The sequence below is a fragment of the Diadema setosum genome, chromosome 1, assembly GCF_964275005.1.
Source record: "Diadema setosum chromosome 1, eeDiaSeto1, whole genome shotgun sequence".
NCBI classification, from domain to species: domain Eukaryota; kingdom Metazoa; phylum Echinodermata; class Echinoidea; order Diadematoida; family Diadematidae; genus Diadema; species Diadema setosum.
This window is the reverse complement of record NC_092685.1, coordinates 6,551,778-6,571,800: the sequence shown is the minus strand read 5'-3', so window position 1 is coordinate 6,571,800 and position 20,023 is coordinate 6,551,778. Positions and strand designations below refer to the sequence as shown.

At 41.7% G+C, this 20,023-nt stretch overlaps 1 protein-coding gene across 2 annotated transcripts in view; it reads left to right on the top strand.

Moving 5' to 3' along the window:
- Positions 1–20,023, top strand: part of LOC140233674 (serine/threonine-protein phosphatase 2A 56 kDa regulatory subunit epsilon isoform-like) — an 81,682-nt gene extending 61,659 nt beyond the window's left edge. For both annotated transcript variants that reach the window (XM_072313776.1, XM_072313784.1), the window contains exons 9-13: positions 3,692–3,742; positions 6,183–6,302; positions 6,850–6,977; positions 8,449–8,550; positions 13,677–20,023. In XM_072313776.1, coding sequence (XP_072169877.1) covers positions 3,692–3,742; positions 6,183–6,302; positions 6,850–6,977; positions 8,449–8,550; positions 13,677–13,773 — 498 coding nt within the window. In that variant the 3' untranslated portion in view covers positions 13,774–20,023. The remainder of the gene's footprint in view (positions 1–3,691; positions 3,743–6,182; positions 6,303–6,849; positions 6,978–8,448; positions 8,551–13,676) is intronic.

Here is a 20,023-nt window from a genome sequence, read left to right as displayed (position 1 = left end):
GTCTGATCTCAAGGCGTTAATGTGCTCCACCCCACAGTGACAGGAATGTTCCACTACAAGCCAGCTTTTGTCCCAATTGCAGTCGTACACGTGATTCTACATGTCTTCAAATGTGAGGGAATGAACACTTATGGCTAATGGCTTGTAAATACTGTTGGCAAAAGTGAATGACAAGTCCAAATTCTGGCAGACTAGTAGAGGGAGATGATGCAGTACCAGTAGTCCATCTGGCCAGTAAAAAAAAAAAAAAAAAAAAAAAAAAAAAAGAAGTTGGAAGTCTGATCTTACTAAAAATTCATAATGGAAGTTGGTTGTGTAGCTTGTGTGAGAATGACAGATTTGCTCTGAGGCAAGGTGAACAACATTTAAAAAACAACTGATGCCTATCCCCCACGCCTGGTTGGTTGCCAAGTAAATTAACCTACAGGTATGACTTCTGTGAACATACGAGCTTGCTTTACAGAGATGGCTTACTTACAGCTGTAAATGTAAGAGGCAGGGAAGAAATTTTCTCTGATGTTGCTTGTGAATTGTATTGAAGCCGAAGGGAGCAGTGAAAAGATTCTGCCTTTCCATGTTCTTATGATTATGTAGCCCCTAGGTTAGGCACAAAATATGGGGTGATACTCCATTTGCCAGGACATGTTGCGGTAATTTTGTGGTCGTAGTGCCCGTTTTCCCACACGGGGATGAACGATAATTTTTCAGCTTTCTTTGCCTCTGTCGTCTTTCAAATGAGTGTGTGGTCTGAATGGCGTCCCCATGATGAAGATGTCCTGCCTGCTGCCAAGTGGATTTCTCCAGTTTTGTGTGCATTGAAACCCAACACGCCTCCCTCCTCTCTCTCTCTTCTCTCTCAAATCATCCCTTTGACTACTTCTTCCTTGTCTCTCACCTCACTCCTTTCCTCCAGCTCTTTATACTGTGCTGCCAAGGCAGTATGTATGCACTGGATTTCGTCTGTGTAGGCTGCATTCACACCACGCCTGCGTGTTGTTTGACATCACGTCTTGACAACGAAACATAGCATTGCACACTTGTACGGCGACATCTTCGCTCTCTCAATGCCCTATCCTGCAGACGGCGGAGATTGTTCACATTTCTGTGTGCAGTTGATCGCCGCACTTTGCTGCATGTCTGTGCTGAGCTGCACGAACGTGACATAGCAGAATTAATTTAGTGCTGTTGACTGCCACATCCCACTGTAAATGTAATTTATATTTGAAAGTACCTGTGTAGTGATGTCTCGTCAAATCTGTATATGACAAGATTTGAATCGTGCTGTCGGTTCAGTGGATTCTTTCAAATATTTTGCAGCTGGCAAATCATGATACGCCTACACCTGTGCATATGTGACGTCCAAAAACATGATAACAGTCAGCCTTTATGAAGGAGGAGCAATATTAAGCAGTGTCCTCTATTAATTCCCTGGCCCCAGTTGTACTCGGGGAACAACATGCTCAGATGAGTAGCAAATCCATTGATATTTCCTGGCTTAGGGGACCCAGATTATGTCAGGGATGTGAAGTATGCTAAATGTATAACATGTTAGGGATTTCAGCTTTGTCACTGACTCCCTTCAGTTTGAGACTGTTCGATGACTGACTTAGCCTTCATAAATTGGTAATGTGATATGTCATATTCAACCTTCACTGCTGCTTTCTTGGTATCATGAAACCTGAAATTATCAGATACTTCTTTTCATTTTGAATACAAATTGGAGCTAGTTTGTAGGAATTTGTAGTTAGGATAATTTGCTAGACTGCTTTGCAAATTGTTGTGTTTTTTAGAGCATTTTTATATACTGTTAACATCCCTGACATGCATTTCAATACATGACAGGAATAGCAAGTGATGTGGTGAAGCTTTGACTATTGTGAGTAGTATTAAGGTTTACATGCACCTAAAGTGCTGAAAGAAGCCAATTGTAGATCCACCATATTTTGGAAGAGATTCAGTGTGACAACTACAGCATGTGCAGTGTAGTTTGAGATTGATGTTCCAGAACTAAAGAGCTGTTGTGGCCCAGTGGTTAAGACCACAGACAGTAAATCACAAGGTCCCTGGTTCAAGTCCCCTTGCAAGGCACTTTATCCTCATTGGCCTGTCCTTCAGAGCGGACTATAAGTGTTCGGTCCCGTGGTAATTTGCTTATAAGCATTCAAAGCTTTCTAATAGTGCTCAATCATGTTAAAGCAGATCAATGTAAGTCAAATCAAGTAGAAGGACTTTGAGAATGAGAAAATACTGGTGGGGAAGTTGTACCTCCATCACCACAGCCGTTTGTAGACAGACAGACTCGTCTTGTGATCAGCCCTACCATGTGGAGGAATTGGAGTGCTTATTGTGAGTTAGCATGAGAGAGAAAGAAAGAGAAAAATGTACTTTCATGCAACATATAGGACCTTTACTAAAGACATACATTTATGGCATTGCTGCAATTCTATTCATATGCTTAAAGAAAGTCAACAGTTATCATGATGACGGCACCTGTGTATTAGCTCATCAAAAGCAGTTGCATCGTTCATTTCTGTGGCTACCTTATTTGATATTCAGTTGATGGACTTTGCTTGTTAAGGACAATAATCCATCAGCTGCCTGCTACTACTATAGTACAAGAGGCTGAACATTGTAAAATGCTACTTCCTTCACATTTTTCCCACACATGCATCAAAGGAAAATTTGTTCCACAAAGAAACTTTTGTTTTCATTGAGAGAGGTGAAATAGAAAAGCAACAGATCAGTGTTAGATTAAAGCAAACTAGCAGATGACAAGAGGTTACTTTTGGAGATTTATGTCATGTGGACACTATAATGCTTCATATTTGTATTGTAGTCACATGACAGTGTGACTTAGAACTTGTTATCATTACCTTTGTTTTTTCATGAAAAGTCTAAAGCTTGTGCCTGTTAGAATTTTAAGAATAGAATACAATAAAACTGTAGTAACATCCTATGCAGATATAAGAATGCTGTTCTTTTTTGTTGTTATTGTTTTTTTAATCAAAACAGACTAGAACATTATAAAATGACTAGGGTAGCCAGTCTGAGATACACACTAGATGTTGTAAGAAATAGTTTATTGCCATGGGAACTCTTGACGTATCTTTTACATTGATATTATTTTTCATTCCTTGATGGTTATCACTGATTTAGTATATCTGTCTCACTTCTGTATTTATGATTTTCTTGGATTGCAATGTTAGATTCCAGCTGAAATCTGCCCACTCTCATATTTGAACAGAGAATTTGAAATTCATGACCAAATATCCCTCATTTGCTGAAGGCACTTTATGTCAGTGTATGCAGTTTGTTTCCATGTTCATGTTCACATGGGAGGGGGGGGGGGGGGTTGGAGACTGTCTATGCAAACAGAGTATAGAATGAGACATGCAACCTTCAGAAGACACTGGAACACATGACGCCGGCTCTCACAGTATTTCTAGCTTCTCTGACTCATCCATTAGACGTCATCGCTGAAGAAGTATTTTTGAAATCACACTCAAAGCACCCACTTTGCGGCATTACGCTGATCAGAATGGAAAATGCAGCAGAGCCATTCGTAGATGAACACAGTAATCAAAGTTAGACTCTTTCTCTTTTCCCCTTCCCTTTTATTCCCTCAGATTATGAAGACTGGCTCTGTTTGTAAAACAGTCTCCTCTCTTTCTTTTTCTTTCTCAAATTGCAGGTTGTAAGCGGATTACTAAAATTCTGGCCAAAGACATGTAGTGCAAAAGAGGTGAGTGAAGACAAGAAGTAACATTCATTATCATTTGTAACAGGCCGAAGTCGTATCCACAGGAGAGGAAGGGGAGAGGTGGCATACACGGAGCATTCTTCAAGGGCAGGATGGATGGCCTCCAGGAACTGAATCAATGCATCCAAAAATAGGACAACAGCCGCGTGAAAACTCTCAAATCACACACGCCTCCCTCTCGCTATTGTTTCCTTGTCACTTTCCGTTCAGAATTTTCACGTTCATGTCAGACGCATAGCTCCAGCTTCGATCGGAAGCAGTAGAGCTGAACTTTGACTCACATACTGGCAGAGGTAACATGCCAGCCAGGTGTTAATATCTATGTGAGGTGGAGAACCCAAGCCTTGTGAGGTTACCATGCAGTCATAGAGCTCTGCAGTGTTCATCCACATGAAAGTTCAAGTTGATTTGAAATCTTACAGAGCAGAAAAAATGGCACTAAAATCTGAAATGGAGCGACACACAAATCTTTAGTAAATTTTCTTTTAGAATAAAATCAGAAGGAAACACAACTATCTTTTACATTGAACTTGTTGTGTTGTGATAACTGAGTCTTATAATGACTTTTAGGATTGAAGGGTTGTAGTTATTAAACAATCACCCAAAACGTGATTTTCACTCATTTGAGTGCAAACTAATGGGACAGTTGTGAGGTGATAGCTTTATTACGTCGTCTGATTTGGAAATGTGGTTGTAACTGATGGAGTTTCTTGAAAACATGTAAGATTGTTAAATCCAACAACCGTCTGTTTCATATGGATAGTATTGAAACTTGTACCATTCTGTTTGATCTTTCATGAGGACTGCTTGAATATATCTTGGAATTGCGTATTGATGGGAATGCTCTAGCTACTTGAGTAAGAGAACAAGTTGCACTGCATGCAGCAACATTTATTTTCTTTTCCTTTCATTAGATTCATTGAAGCAAGGAAGCTACGAATGCAACAATCACTTTCCAATCAAGGTCACAGGAATGCACACTCCAGATCGTTCGCTTAAAGTATACACAGATTTCTATGAGAACAAAGAGTTGGAGGACAATTACTGCTGCAGTTATTTTTTTTTCCAGGGAGTTGTAGCATATCATCTCTAAAATGAAAGTCCAGTCTCTGTCCCACCAACCTGAAAGCAAAGTGATCATCTATGTGTAGATTAAAGAGGATTGCAGATTAATTATGGGTAAATCATCCCATACTCTTACTTGCTGTGGTATATACTTACAGCTCAAGTCAAACTAATCATATTATCATCGTTATTATTACCATTTATTCAACCAAAAAAAAAAAACCAAACAAACAGAGTATACCATTACAAATAGAATATAATGTAATTAATACAATACAATATTACATTACACTTAAGAATGACAGGACAGTGAAGACATAAAAGATGAGAACATTTCCCCATCAGCTGTTAGGAATATTCTGAATGTTCAATGTATCTGTGAATTGTGATGATGAAACAAGTGAGAACCATTATAGCACCACTGCATGAATACCTTCAAGCATACTGAGAATGTTTTTGACATGTTCCAATGTTTAGAATGAACAGTTCTTTGTAGGAAGCTGTTGATGTTCCTCATACATGTGCCATAGGCTGATGCCTGGGCACTCTCAGACAGTGGTACTGTACTTGGCCCCTGGTGTAGGGTAGGGCAGCATTTCTTTCCTGATTAGATTTAGCAGCAGCAACCACATCACCTTCTCCTATGAGATGCTGCCCTTGTTCCCAACCCCCACACTAGTGTCCATAGATTTTGGTGTGGTGTCGTAATGTGGCAACAAACATCATGCAAATGTGAGTTGGTTCTTCAATCGGGGCGGAAAACCATGCGTTAATCCTCAAAGGGTAGATATATTTAAAGAGGAGAGTTTGAAATGAGACGACAAAGTCTAGCCAAACATAACAATTTTTGCCATTCTGATAGATGTCTCTGACATGTCACTTTCTATGAAATATGTTTGAAAGATCATGAGATGTTGAAAATTCTGACAGATCAGATAAGAGCCTGTGTCTTCATATTTCTTCTGTCCAGATAATAGATTTCAAGTAAGCTAGAACACAGGCTGTGTGCTATGTACTTTGGTATATGTGCCATTATCATGAAAAGACGGTTGTGCAGTGCATGCCATGACCTGCTTCTTTGGTCACTGTTTGTGGCATAATATACATGATCAAAATACATGATAAAGCCAGAAAGTGTGATGTCATTCCTTATTAAAGTGCAAAATGGGAGAGGGAGGGGCACTGATTTTCTGTAGATCAATGTAATTAGTTGTCAGAAGTTACTCTTATTACAGATTTGTACTAGTTGCAGCTTGATGAGCAATGCTGCAGGAATAGTCACAGGCCATGACATTCATAATCTGTTCAAAGTCAATCCATTAAACTCTTTGTTATCACATTCTCTCTCTGTTTGCAGGTAATGTTTCTAGGTGAAATGGAAGAGATCCTAGACGCGATAGAGCCCTCACAATTTGTCAAGATCCTTGACATGCTGTTCAAGCAGCTAGCCAAATGTGTCGCAAGTCCACACTTCCAGGTGAGGTGTCCTCGGTGTATCTGCGCCTGTTTTCATTGGTCTATATTTGTATCAATTAAGTGTCACATGAGTGTCAAAAGCAAGTGTTAATAGTTTGCCCTCGCTTGTCAAAGCTCTCGTGAGTGTCAAAGCACATTTGAAGTGTCACAGGACTGGTGGTGGAGAAAGTATTTAGTTGCAAATTCCCCCCTAAAACAGTCCCTTGATGGATATTGATGGATTTTTAGGGATTCTGAAGAGTGAAAGAAAACTTGCTTTTAATGTACTACAAGGGCATAATTTGTAAATGAAGACAAATTTAACAAGAACATAAAACAGTGTGTAAAATGTCCTCTCACGACATACAGGAGATTTTTCTTGCTGTATGCAGGTAATTTCATCTTTACTAAGAGCATGTTATTTGATAGAGTTAGGGCATTATAAAATGTTCTTCTTCATTATTGTTGTCATCATCAGCAACAGCATAGGTATAGGTACTTGTCAAGCATCCTCTTGGGAATACATCTAAATACATGACTGCTGTCTGCTCTCCCCTTCACACCCCCAGGTTGCAGAGCGTGCACTGTACTTCTGGAACAACGAGTACGTTGTGAGTCTAATTGAAGAGAACAATGCGGCTATCATGCCCATCATGTTTCCCAACCTCTACAGGATATCCAAGGACCACTGGAACCAGTGAGTATCGCTGAATTGCACGATGTGGTTGCAGTTGAAACACAGGGCACTTTTTAAGTCCATAATTGGTTGTTTTATGTATCTTCTAACATTCTTTATGGTTGCTTTTATCAAAGTCACCTCCATCATGTAGTGGTATTGCCTTCAAGGAAATGTGAAATAAGTCATCAGATTGACAAGTTTGTCAGGGACTTAATCCAGGATGAAAGTGTGACCAATTCAAAGCTAGTAATAGTATACACATCCAGATAAATGTCCCCTTTGTTGTCACCTATGCATATGTAGCATTTATATATCACAGTTCTGCCTGAAGCCATTGCAATTTATATGTCGTACCTCCCTTTTTCAAATGTCACAAAATTCTGCTTGGTTGAAGAATAATATCAGTAATAAACCTCAGAGTTTTTAAAAAGAAACAAAAGACTAACCCCATGTCACTTGAGAATATGCTCCCCTTTTGTACCGGGCGTAATGGTGTGAATTCTTTCAAGTTTTGAATAAATTCTTTGGAAATCTTTAATATTGTTTCCCCTCCGTCATTAAGAAGTTTTAAGGTTTATTATTCTGAGAAAAGGTCTGAATCAGCTACCTCTATAATACACCAGCTTATGAAAGGAATTTAACTTCCAGGGTTAGCAAAAGGGACACGCAAACTGTAAACATGGAAATACATAAGAATGGGAGACCAAGAAGACAAGATGAGGAGGCATGCATGCATCCAGTTACTTTGCTAGAGAGTGAGGTAGATAGATAGATAGAGAAGATAAGGGGGAGAGAGAGAAAGTATATTTCCTGAAAGAATATGAGTGCTGACTTGACTTGAATGTTGGATGAGGAGCATTTCAGTGCCTGATTACCCAGTCATTGTCTCTTTGGTGTGTTTGGATCTGCATTTATACCTCCCCCTCCCCAACTCATGGTAAAAGACTTATTAAGTCTCTGCGTACTTAAGTTGTGTCATGATCAAGCAATTATCTGGAAATGAAGATCATGCAATTTTTCAGGTTGTGTAGAATTTTTGTCCTCAGAAGTTCTTGAGTTGGAGCTTAGAAATTTATACCTTCAGTGGCGGATCCAGAGGGGGGCGCAACCGGCGCACGCCCCCCTTTATTTTTCGTTAAAAACAAACGAAATAAAAAGAAAAAAATGAAATGAAACCCGAAAGTGGCACGAGAAATAATTAGTCACGCCCCCCCCCCCCCTTTACAGAATTCTTGGATCCGCCCCTGTACCCTTGCAGTACAAGTGAAAAATCACTTCTTCTTTTTTTATAGTGTTTGTTTGTTTTTTCTTTGTCAAGAGCAATATCCTGCCAGGATTATCCTACTAATGTCATTTTATTTGCAGTGGCTTCAGAAAGAACATTAGATTGAAAAGAATGTTGTATGGTCTGAATTTCCTCTTTTTCCCCACCCATGATATGTTATCACATTCCACCTTAACCACCTTTCCACCTTCTCTTCCTTGCCAGAACCATTGTTGCCTTGGTCTACAATGTACTCAGGACATTGATGGATATGAATAGCAAGCTGTTTGACGAGCTCACCACCAGCTACAAGGCCGAGAGACAAAAGTGAGTTGAAACGTTGATTCGCCCCAGGGGTTTCCTTTTCCGTTTGACGGGAGATCAGATTTTACCTTTCTTGTAACACTAGTATGACAGCAGCTAAGTACATGCATTCACTCACCCAAACATGCATGCATACACACACATGCACACAAACTTTTTTTTTTTTATCATTCTGCGCAAGATTTTAATTTGACATCACAGATATCCCACAAGCCAAATAGGAATGACGGTGAATATTGCACAACTCGATGTGACTTGATCAAATACATGTACATATGAGATTTTGACATATAGTACATCATGCATGTGAACACACACACATGCACAAAGCACACGTTCATTGCTTTGTTACACACCAGTATGGACTCACAGACCACAAATTTTATCACAGTAATGTAGATCTTGTGTTCGTACATTGTCTTGAATAGATATTAATCACATGACATTACTACAATGCTCATTTAAACATTAGCCCTTTTTAACACTCATCTTTTGGGTGCAATGGCTTGCCCAAACTGAGTTCATGGTGCTGTGCCCTCATCACGGAGGGAGAATTCATCCACTATGAAGATTTGTTTTAATGAGAGCAGTGAAGGGGAAGTGGTTGATTAGCGAAGGTAAACAATTACAACGGTGTGCTCATCAGTACACTACTCATCATCGAATCCATTAAGCCATGGTCATTTATTTGCCAACTCTCGGGGGTCATTATTTTCTCAATAGATATTCTACTTGCCTGAGATTTTGAAGGGGGAAAGATGGCAAACAGATCTAGTTTAAATGTTCTCGATCAATGCCCAAATTTCATTTAGATATATGCTTTGGCAAGAGAGAGAAGTGATATCTGAGGTGTTGTCACTCTGAGAATCAGACCAAGGTCTGTTGATCTTGAGGCCCCTGTTTCAAGTCTGCTTAGAGCAGTGATAGTGCCCTAGGGCATGGCACTTTATCCTCATAACCAAGTCCTTTGCGTGTGATTGAAAGCCTCATGTCTTGCAGTTGAGTGCTAATTAGCAATGAGTTACTTCTTAGTGGTCAATTAAACCAAAACTTCAGCTCTGTCAGTGGCTCATTTTACATGTTTGCAGTTCCTCAAGTAACTTTAATCTAGTGTTGCACATATTATGGCCATGATTTGAGAAATGATATCATGATAGGTTCAAATCAAGTTAGTCTACATTCAGTACAACTGGCTGCCTATCCCTCTAAGTTGGCTATTATCTTACTGACTATGCCTGATTGCAAGAGCATATAAACACAGAGGAACCACAATAAAAACCATCACTTACCGCACACATCGCCACGCGCCCGGCGGCACGCACCCCTGATGTGCGCAAGTTTGTCCATAAATCATCCTCTTTTTACCGCTCGCGCTCCGAGATGTCAAGATGTGTCTTTGGCTTTCTCATCCTGCTAGGTAGTTCAAGCATCAAATCAACCCCTTTCATGCACCACTCCTTATTACAGTAGTTTTTGGGGTAGAGTATAGTGCTTAACCTACCCTTGTCAGCAAAAGGGATTTTTGACAGAGAAACCTCGCCTATCACATCGGTTCTCTGCCATGCAAAGGTAACGCGTAGTACCAATGAGGGTTTTTGCCTGTGTTCACGTGCAATCCCGCCCTTACTTCTGGTGGCTTTCTTGCCTTAATTCTTGGTTTGTCTTTCTTATTTACCATGCCAAGTCAACCTTGCTAACCTTTGTTTAGGATGGCAGTTATAAATTACAATGAATCCTCATTTTTCTGCCCTCCCACGCTCCATGTGGTGGTTTTATTATGGCATGTTGAATGGCTCACTTCCTTGTTGTGAAATCACTATGGCAAGCCACATTGGTCAAAATTCACATATGAACTTAGTGTTTCTTTGGTTCTTTGGTGCAGGTGGGTAAGTATTTTGAAAACACTTTCTTACAAGTTGTTTTCTTGTTCTTTTTCCTCTTACAGTACGCCACTGTTTTGTGTAAAGTGTTGCCATCCCCTCCCATACAAGGACACCCACACAGCGTGCCCCCAGCATCGGGCTTGCAGCCATGACACCCCATGTGAAACTTGCGTGTGGTGGACACGGGCCTCCTCGGCTGCCCAGAAGTCCTGGCTCGCAGGGAGGGCTAACCCGCTCCCTCCTGCTGCTGACGCGCCCCTGCCGCCAGCAGAGGGTCTGACCTCCAACCAGCTAGCAGCATCGGCTCCCCCTCTCTCTGCTCTGTTGCCCTCTGACACAGAGCCGGATGAACCCTCCTGTTCATGGCTACCCTCGTCCTCTCGTGAAAGTGCTCACGAGGGCAGCAGCTGGGAGCCTCCGCCCCATACTGGTGTGACATGTCCTCCACCGGGCCTAGCAAATACCTTGCATGCCCCCCCCCCCCAGTGCTGCCGGCCAGGCTCGCTGCCGCCCAGGGCCTCCCCCACTCCCCCAGCGTGTGGCTGGTCTCTTACGCCATTGTGGCTGGGCATTTTCCTTGAGCGCTCCCCAACCTGTGGCTGGCCTGGTCTGCCACGATCGGATATGACCGCTCAGCCGGATAATACCGAGGGGTCGGCGCCTGACTCTCCCTCTCAGAAAGGGGGGAAGAAAAAGTGCTGTGCCGACCGCCCCTCTGCTGGCCTGACTAAAACTAAGCGTGCTAAAAAGGGCTATGGCGGGCTCACAACCGCCCATGGCCGCAGCAGGCGTGCCTCCCGAAGAGGTCTCCCCAAGGCGGCCCCCACCGCCAGCCTGCACTTCTACCCTGGCGCGACCAGATATTAGTCACACCTATCTCTTGCAGGGCCGCTCCCCAGCACCCACCCCCGGCAGTGACACACTCCCGCTGGTGGCTGGTTCCCCACAGCCTCAGGCTCCCACTCAATGGGTTGCCCCAGTGGCTGATTCCTGTTGGTCTAATCCATCAGATTATGCCCTTTCCATGGACAACTCTTCCCCTGCGGCGCTGGGCTCTGAGCCACAGGGGGAACCTGAGTCGCCTAGGCGGCTGCTCCTTCTTGGGGAGGAAGCAAAGGCTCTTCTCCTCCGCTACCTGGGGGACTTTTACTCTATTAAGCCAGAGTCCTCCCCCCATGAGCAACAGGCCTCACTCCTCTTCAGGTCCCCCACCTCAGCAGCTCCTGGCATCCTGCTCACTGCGGATTTCCGCCAGGAGTATGAGCGCCTGGCTGCTGAAACCCAATTCCGCGTGGGCCCTCCTGGCTTGCGCGGAGCATTCCTGTTCCAGCCAAGGGACTATAAACGTTTCTTTGCCCCCAAGCAGCTCTCCCCGGAACTGTTCTCACTCGGCGATCACGTCACAGGTGGCAATCCCTTGTGACGTAAGCCATTCCTCAAGGAGGACAGGAACTGGGTCCAGATGGCCCAGCTCGCGCGCTCGTCCATACGACTGTCTGCGTACACTGGCACACTAGCTAACCTCAACGCTCAAGCCGATGAGCTCGGGGTATCGCCGGAAGACAGGGCCCTATTATCCTCTCTGCTGCTCACATTGACAGAACTCCTGTGGCAGCAGACAAGGATGGCCCTGTATACCACCAGATGACGCCGAGATCTCACACTCCGAGCTCTTGGCTTCTCCGATAGGCACAGTGCACAGCTGTTGCATGGACTCCCATTTGAAGGCCCACAGCTGTTTCCAGGGCAATTCGCACATTGTGTAAAGGAGGAGATTGCGATGTGCCAGCAGGCCCATGAGCATACCTCCCATCTGTGGCGCCTGCCTACCTTAGGCGGTTGCGGTGCCTTCAGGACCAAACTGTGGCAAGCTGCACTGCAGCCACCCCCTAATCCCCCACATAATATCCCAGGTAATTTTGGTGCAATTTGGTTCAGTGAAATTTGAGATATCAACATGGATAGGACAGTACACAAGCGCCGCCTGCTAGCTAAATTAGGCCTAAGCGTCGTCTGCTACTCGGTACGAATTAACGGATAGGTATGCGAGTGCTTAAAATCAGTATGTTAGTTGTGCACCTGATACGTCGCGACATTTAGTCTCGTCAGCTCATTAGCATAAATAACACCAATAAAGGGTCATTTTGAATTTGAAATTGCGGACTAAATTGTGATGAAATCCCGCTTTTATTTGCACAGCTTAGTCTTTTGGAATTAGAAGAACAACATATCAAAAAATAAAATACTGGTACAGCCGCCTTTTAAAATTGCAGCTTGAGCGCGCGTAATTCCAAGGGAGGTCAGGTGCAGGCTCCTATCCTTCGCCTCTGCCTGGCACAACATTATAGACGTTGCCTTCATTCTCTCAGTTGTGAGAACAGGCTATCAGGTAGAGCTTTCAACAACCGCTCCCCAGAGGCATCGCCGCCTTCCATCCTCACCCCCTCCCCCTTGGACAGGAGGCAAAATAACAATGGAGGTCTCCTCCCTGCTGTCCAAGGGGGTGATAGAGGAGATGGCAGACCACCCACGATTGTGCATCTCACCTGTCTTCCTCATTCCCAAGCGCTCGGGCGACATCCGTATGATTCTAAACCCCAAGCTACCCAACCAGTATGTACATGCAGCATCCTTCCACATGGAAACCCTCTCATCCATTCTCCCCTTGCTCCGCCTTGGGAACTGGACAGTGTCCATAGACCTGAAGGATGCGTACCTTCACATACCTATAGTGTACTCCTCCAGAGACCCCCTCTGTTTTTCCTTCGCGGGAAAAATATATCGCTATCGCGCCCTGCGGTGAATGATTGTTTTTGTTGTGGTTTCTCTGTGTTTATGTGCTCTGGGAATCGGGCGTAGGCGGTAAGATAGTAGCTTACTGTGAGAGACGGGTGGCCAGTTGTATCATGGAGATAAGAGAATCACTACTGATTCTCATGTTCAAGTAGTGCCACTGTCATAGTAACAGCCAGTCAGCCATCAGGATTTTTTTTCTTCCTGCCATGCCTCATGCTGTAAATTTGCAGTCATTTATGTAGTTTTATCATATGTGCAACAGTACCCTGGACATTAAGAGCATCATTAATCATTTTAATGCAACGATCCGCCCTTCATGTTAAGTGTGTGGGTGCCATTGTATACTATTCAGTGCGTAGGGTATCATATCAAACTCCCAATAATCCTGTGTCTCTTTTTCTTCTTCTTATATCTTCCCCACCTTTTGCCTGCCCCCCGTCCCCCTTGCAGGGAGAAGAAGAAGGAGAAGGAACGGGATGAACTGTGGAAACGTCTAAGTAAACTGGAAATGAATCATCTAAATAACCAAACCAACAGCAGTAATTAGAAGGAAAGGACAGTTGGTCTGCGGACGTGGCAGCACAGACATGGTGCATGGATGGCTGCCCCCCCTGGATGCTCCCCAAGAAAACTCCACCTCTGATGGACTCTTTGCTGTCTCTCCCACAAAATGGGATTGTTTGGATTCACAGACTGAGGGCGCCATATTGGTCTAGTTGCTGCATTGGACAGAACGAGGAGTTGGGGCCAAAGCATGTGGTTTTGCTGATGTTACAATGGATGTGCATGAGTGTTGGTTGTTCATAATTTTGTTAACTTTTTTGTTTATTTATTTTCTCATCACCTACTTAGCAATTGGATGTGAAGGAGCCAAATAAGTAGATTCTATGTGTCTTGTTTGTTTGTTTCTTGAAAGGACAACAGCCCCAACGGGAAGTCTGCTGCTGCTACAGTCAGGCTTTTATGAGCTGATCGTTAGAGGACACGAGAGGTAGTGATGAAGTTTGTGTGTTATGCTGCCAGGATGCGCAGTAGGAACTAAGATTTTATCTGGGGTGCTGGTAGCGGCATCCCACCCCCTGCACCTTGCCTCTATAACCAGTTCATATCACCTGCGGTGGATATCTGTGTGGTACCCGTATACCTCAAGTTGGTGCGTGGTTGTTACATGAGCACACATTACAGTCATATCAATGTGCTACGTGCAGGAAAGGAAAACAAACAAAAAAATGGAACCAACCTATTTTCTTGACTATGAAGCAGTGAAAGATCTTTAGCCGAAGAATGTACTTAATAGGAGACAATGGATTATGACTCTCTGTCCTGTATTAAGCCCATTTTATAATGGTGTGTATATTAGAGGGACATTTGAGGACTTGTTCGCCAAGTACATCTTTTGTAAGTATGCATGGTATTTGCAATAATCATAATCTTCAAGAGTAGAAAACGCAAAACAGAGAACAGATCTGCTTTTCCATAACCCTGTACTAATTAGTGATCAGTCTGTAATAATCATAAATGATAGAATGTTTCCACAACGGCACTTTTCCCCCCAATGGTTCGTGGTCATAGTTAATCCAATCCCTATGTGTGTGTTGGGTTTTGTTTTTTCATGTTTGTTTGTGTGCATATATAATGGGGGGGGGGGTCTTGAGCTACCCTATGAGTAGTGAAGTATTCTTGCAGATTCTCCCTTATAGTGTGTGTGTTTGTGGGTTTTTTTTCTCTCTCTCTAGGTTTTGTACAGATAGTTTAACTTATTCACAACTATGTAGATAAATGTTTTGTTTCAGATAGGTTGTTCATGCAGTCAAAGCTGATTTAACTGATTCAGAGAATTGAGAGATAGACCTTCCCATAAAGTCAAAAGTGACCTGCCAATGATGTGAAATTACGACTGTGATTGAAATTACCCATGTCTGACATTACATCGGAATGTCACAATCTGTTTTGGCTGCTATAGGCACTTAATTCAGTGAATGTGTGGAATCAGTCAAGTTTCAAGTGAAAGAAGTAGGAGCAAGGTGTATATCTCCCGAAAGTTTTGTGATAGGGATTTGCACACTAGAGCATGGGAAGCCATTTTTTTTAATGTCACTTGGGAGGCATAATTATTTACTTCATAGACTGAAGACCAAAAAGGCAGTCCTGTGTAAAGAAGGTGTCTGTAATATGTCATTTTCTTCTTCTTTCTTTCTCTATTTTTGTTGTCGTGTGGAATGGGGTAGGGGCAAGATTTAAAATGCAGGGTGTTTGTTTATTTCTTTTCATATACTAATGTTCCATGGTGATATCAATGACGACAAAGTGGAGGAGACATAGAATGCCCAAAAGACATCCTGTCAACTTCGTAGTGTGAGGGTAGGATGTGTAACAGAAATTTTGTGGTGGTGTTGTTTTTTTCGCTTAAAATTTTCTGGAGACCTATGCCAGGAAAACTGAACTAATGATACCAAGAATACGCGTAGAGACCATGTATGAAACTAAATATTGGCACGGTTGATCTCTACCTTTTTTTTTTCTCTCGCTATATTTGGCAATCATCTAAAGTTTCATGTTATCAACTAAGTGTGAACTGTGTCAGCTTAGTGACGTTCACGTGTTGCACCACTCTTTGTCACTTCCTCAGCTCAAGATAATGTCATTAATAAGCGACTGCACAAGTATGTTAATGATGATAAGAAACGGTATGCATGTTATCACCCTGCTTGGCAACTTCATTTGATTTACAAAAGATTTTCTATATATATAAAATCTAGACGAGAATGACTATCGCAAGTTTGTACGAGTCAGAGTGTGCTGAGGCTTTAGTGTATGAAGAAGTTATGTCACTTCTACACATATGAAGAAGTTTAACATGTATTGCATGTAGTAGGCACAGCTATTTAAAATCTGCTGTATTATGCACAAGAGTACCCGTAAGGGCCCATAAGAGGAAGCATTTATCGTGTTTGAGCCATCCCATTTTCATTCTCCATGAGGTACCAGAAATCGATGTTAAAGTATCGTAGATGTGTAGGAATGATTGAGCTTGTCGATTTCATCCGTGTAGATGAAGTGCTGATTAAAACAAGACATGGCCCTCAAATTTAAGGTATGCTGCCAACCTCTTTTCTATCTTTTTTCTTTTTCTTTTTTTTTTAAAGCAATGTATTCTTGTTTTGTAGAGAATGGAGATATAATGTTTCCTTTTGTTAGGTTCCCCCCCCCCCCCCATCCTGACTGGCCTCTGCTTAGTGGATCTTGGCAATCCAGCAGGTACCCAAGGCAATCAAGCCCATTGCCCAGTCTGTCAGCTTGATCAGCTGTGAGTGGATCAAAGTTGAACACCGCATTCATATAGCTGTCTGCTTTGTTGAAATAATTTGCCAAAGATGTGATTAAACCTTTTTTTAGGAGAAAGGCATACAGTTTGGTGTCAGTTCTACATGACATGGCTTTGTGTTGGCCTTTTCCATTCCAGCAGCGGTATATTGTATTAATGTTAATCTTTGATTGTATAAATTGTAAGGTACATACAAAATTGTGCATGTAGAGGATACTTGCTGCAGGGGATGGCCAATACTCAAGAGACAGGTCATTAAACAGATCACTCAATCCAAATTTTGTATTTCATGAGTTGATCCTCAGTAGATGCCAAATATGTATGTGTGATTTGGAAGTGATAATTTCATTTTGTTAGTGTGAAAGTGGAAACCCTTAACTGCAGATGTGTATGAACTGTAACCACTTGTCTTTGAAGTGCCATATTCACCACACAGATGATAGAAACTAACATCGTATTATTTCACTCTGCACATCCTTTCTTTTCTTTCCACATTTACCACATTCATATGCTATTTAGCCTATCAAGTTGTGACCTGTCGTCAAATGTAATGTGTTTTGCACATTGTTTCTCTTTATATTTGTCTACCTACGTAGTGTTAAATACTCCAAGACCTTATCTCGTTAGCAACCTCGCCACACAAATTTGACCAAGTTGATGGTTAATCCAAGAGTTTCAAGTTTGACCGACTTGCATTCAAAACAGTTCTTTGACTGCATTTTGACAGACTGATTATATGTGACAATCAATGTCATAAAACCATTTGGTACACCTGCCGCACTACAGTGAGTGAAATAACACTCGGTGACAGGTTTTTATAGGTAAATTCTGGCATCATTTCAGTTGATATGATGGTGTATAGATTCCCCTTCTGAGCCCAGAACTTGGGCAAAGGTGATGAGAGCTGTTGACACCCTCTCTCTGATTTGTCTCATTGTACATTTAAGTCCAGGAAATGGGTAGTAGATTAAATCAGTATAATGGTAACCCCCTCCCTTCCATATGAGTTATTGATAAATGTTCTGTCAATCATTCACATGCACAATCCACTGTTATGTCTTGCTCCACCCCAAGGAAGCCTGCATTCACTTGATTGTCTCATTAGAGAAATAGAAAGGGATCCTCTACAATAGTGTACTAAACACTTGAGTGGCAAACATGATTGTATTTTCTTCTCTGATATAGAGAGAAAAAGCTTTCCTTTTTTGCACGTAAGGACTGATGTATGTCCAGCTTGTGTTGCATCATTATGTTGAAGTCCTTTTGATGTGTGTGAACATCTCTGATAGTTTTGTGCCATCCTCAAGCGAAACAATGTGACAGGTTTTCTAGATACATTATTTTTGAAGCAGTCATTTTTTAAACTATTTGATTTAAGATGATCAGGTGCATTCTGGTGTATTTTGCTATCCACTGTCACTTAATTTTCTTATTAGAGGTAAACACAGCTCTGTGATAATGTTCAATGTCATTTGCATATCTATATACTAGAGGCCCATACTTACTCATGTGAGTGTTTTTGTGAAACACCACAAGTACATTTACATGCAGCAGCATTTTAAGGACCTGTAAACTATGTACAAGTGGCATATAGTAAGCCATTCATGATTGCAAATTTGTACAGGAAAACAAAGAGCCATATAATCTCTTTATTTTTGTTTTGTGTTTTTATGGGGAGGGGAGAGGGGTTAAAATTTTGGGCTGTCTAGCAGATTTGTGATATACTCCAGAAGCAACTCAAGAAGATGTGCATCATTAAAAAGGGAGGCACTGAAATAAGCCTAGCCCCATGATGTGTTTTGATGCTGAGACATGGGACTGTGATTTGGGCGTTAATCTAGTTTATGGTGTTCCACAGTTCAGGTCAAGGTAGAGTTATTGGTGCGACTTTGCATACATTCTGTATCTGCAGCATGCATATTAGTCATAACTCGAGACAGTGAAACTTTTTTTTTTCTCCTGGTGTCAGTTATTGTGTCATGTCGTGTTCAGTAGATGATTTTGTCAGGGCACTGAATAATTTTCCATACAAAAGTTAACATTACTGTGAAACCGCTTACCGAATAAGTGTAGTTACCTTCCTCCCAAGCCCTTCCTTCCCACCCCTTTCCCATTGTGGGGACTCCATGATGCATGCTTTGACCATGCAAACACAAGGAGGCAGTGTAAGATTTCTCTGTGAATAAGAAAGAAACTGCAAGCTAGGCCAGTTTTAAGGTGGAAACATGCATGAAATCGGAATAAATTAGAGTGTGGTCTCTGTGTCTTTGGATATGTCACCTTACTCATCCCCTGAGGTTATATAATCCTCCCCCTCAAACACGTCTTAATGTGGATTGTGCTTCAGTGGTGAGGTGGTGATATGTGTGCATGCTGTTGCTGGGAAAAAAAAAAACCAAAACACTGTGCAAAACAGGGATGTGTATGAACAGAGTCCATTTTGTTTGCTTGCAAAACCACAAATTTTCAGTCAATGAAATGTGCTGCCCAACAAATTAATACTGAGTTATGCTGTGCTGTCTGTCAGTGGCTTCATGCTGATATCAGTAGGTGGGGAATTTAAGTGACATCTTTAACAAAATTGTTGCCATAGGCCTCTTAGTTACAACTAAATTGTGTCCAGTGTTTGTGATTGCAATGTCCAAGGGTAGTGCAGTCTATGCATGGCATGTTGATTTGCATATTGTATCATTCACTCTGTATTCAAAAAATTGGGTAATTGTATGGCATAGTAGATTATTTTCATGAAGAAATATATGTATTATCCTTTTAATGGTACACACATACAAATACTTTTTTTTTATACAAAAGGAATATCAACAGCTGTCCAGTTGTAACATTTTATAGAGTAAAAAAAACAAAGTTGGAGGTGCTGTGGGTGCGTATGCAAGCTAGTGGCAGTTTTTGATCGATTGTTAGCTCACCCAAGCTTATTCTTTTACATTTGTATGTGTGTGTGTGTGTGTGTGACATGGTAATCCATGTCTTGTAAAAAGAGAGTTAAGAGAGAAGTCAAAAAGTATTCACTCAAACATTTTGCACTTGTGTACAGTGTGATGTTCACAGCTTCTACAAATGCATACATAGGACATGGTAGACATTTTCGTCCTCTCTTTACACATAGTGACTAAAAACGTAGTGAATGTACCTGTGTGAACATATTTTTTTTTTCTTGGTTCAAGTTGTACAACTTGTTATATTTGTAAATATAGTGTACATTTTGTCTGTATATTCTACCAAGAGAAAAACAAGAAATTAGAGAGATAACTATTGCAATTTCCCTAGCTTCATGTCATTTTTGAAATGGGGTTTTAAACATAAACATCGAGGCATCTGCAGACGTGGAATTACTTCTAAATGTATGCGCAGGTATCTCTTCCTTTATTTCTTATTGGATTATTGATATTTTTGTTTTTGTTTATCCATATGATGAAATATGGAAAATGAGTAAAAACAGGAAATGTTCATGTGA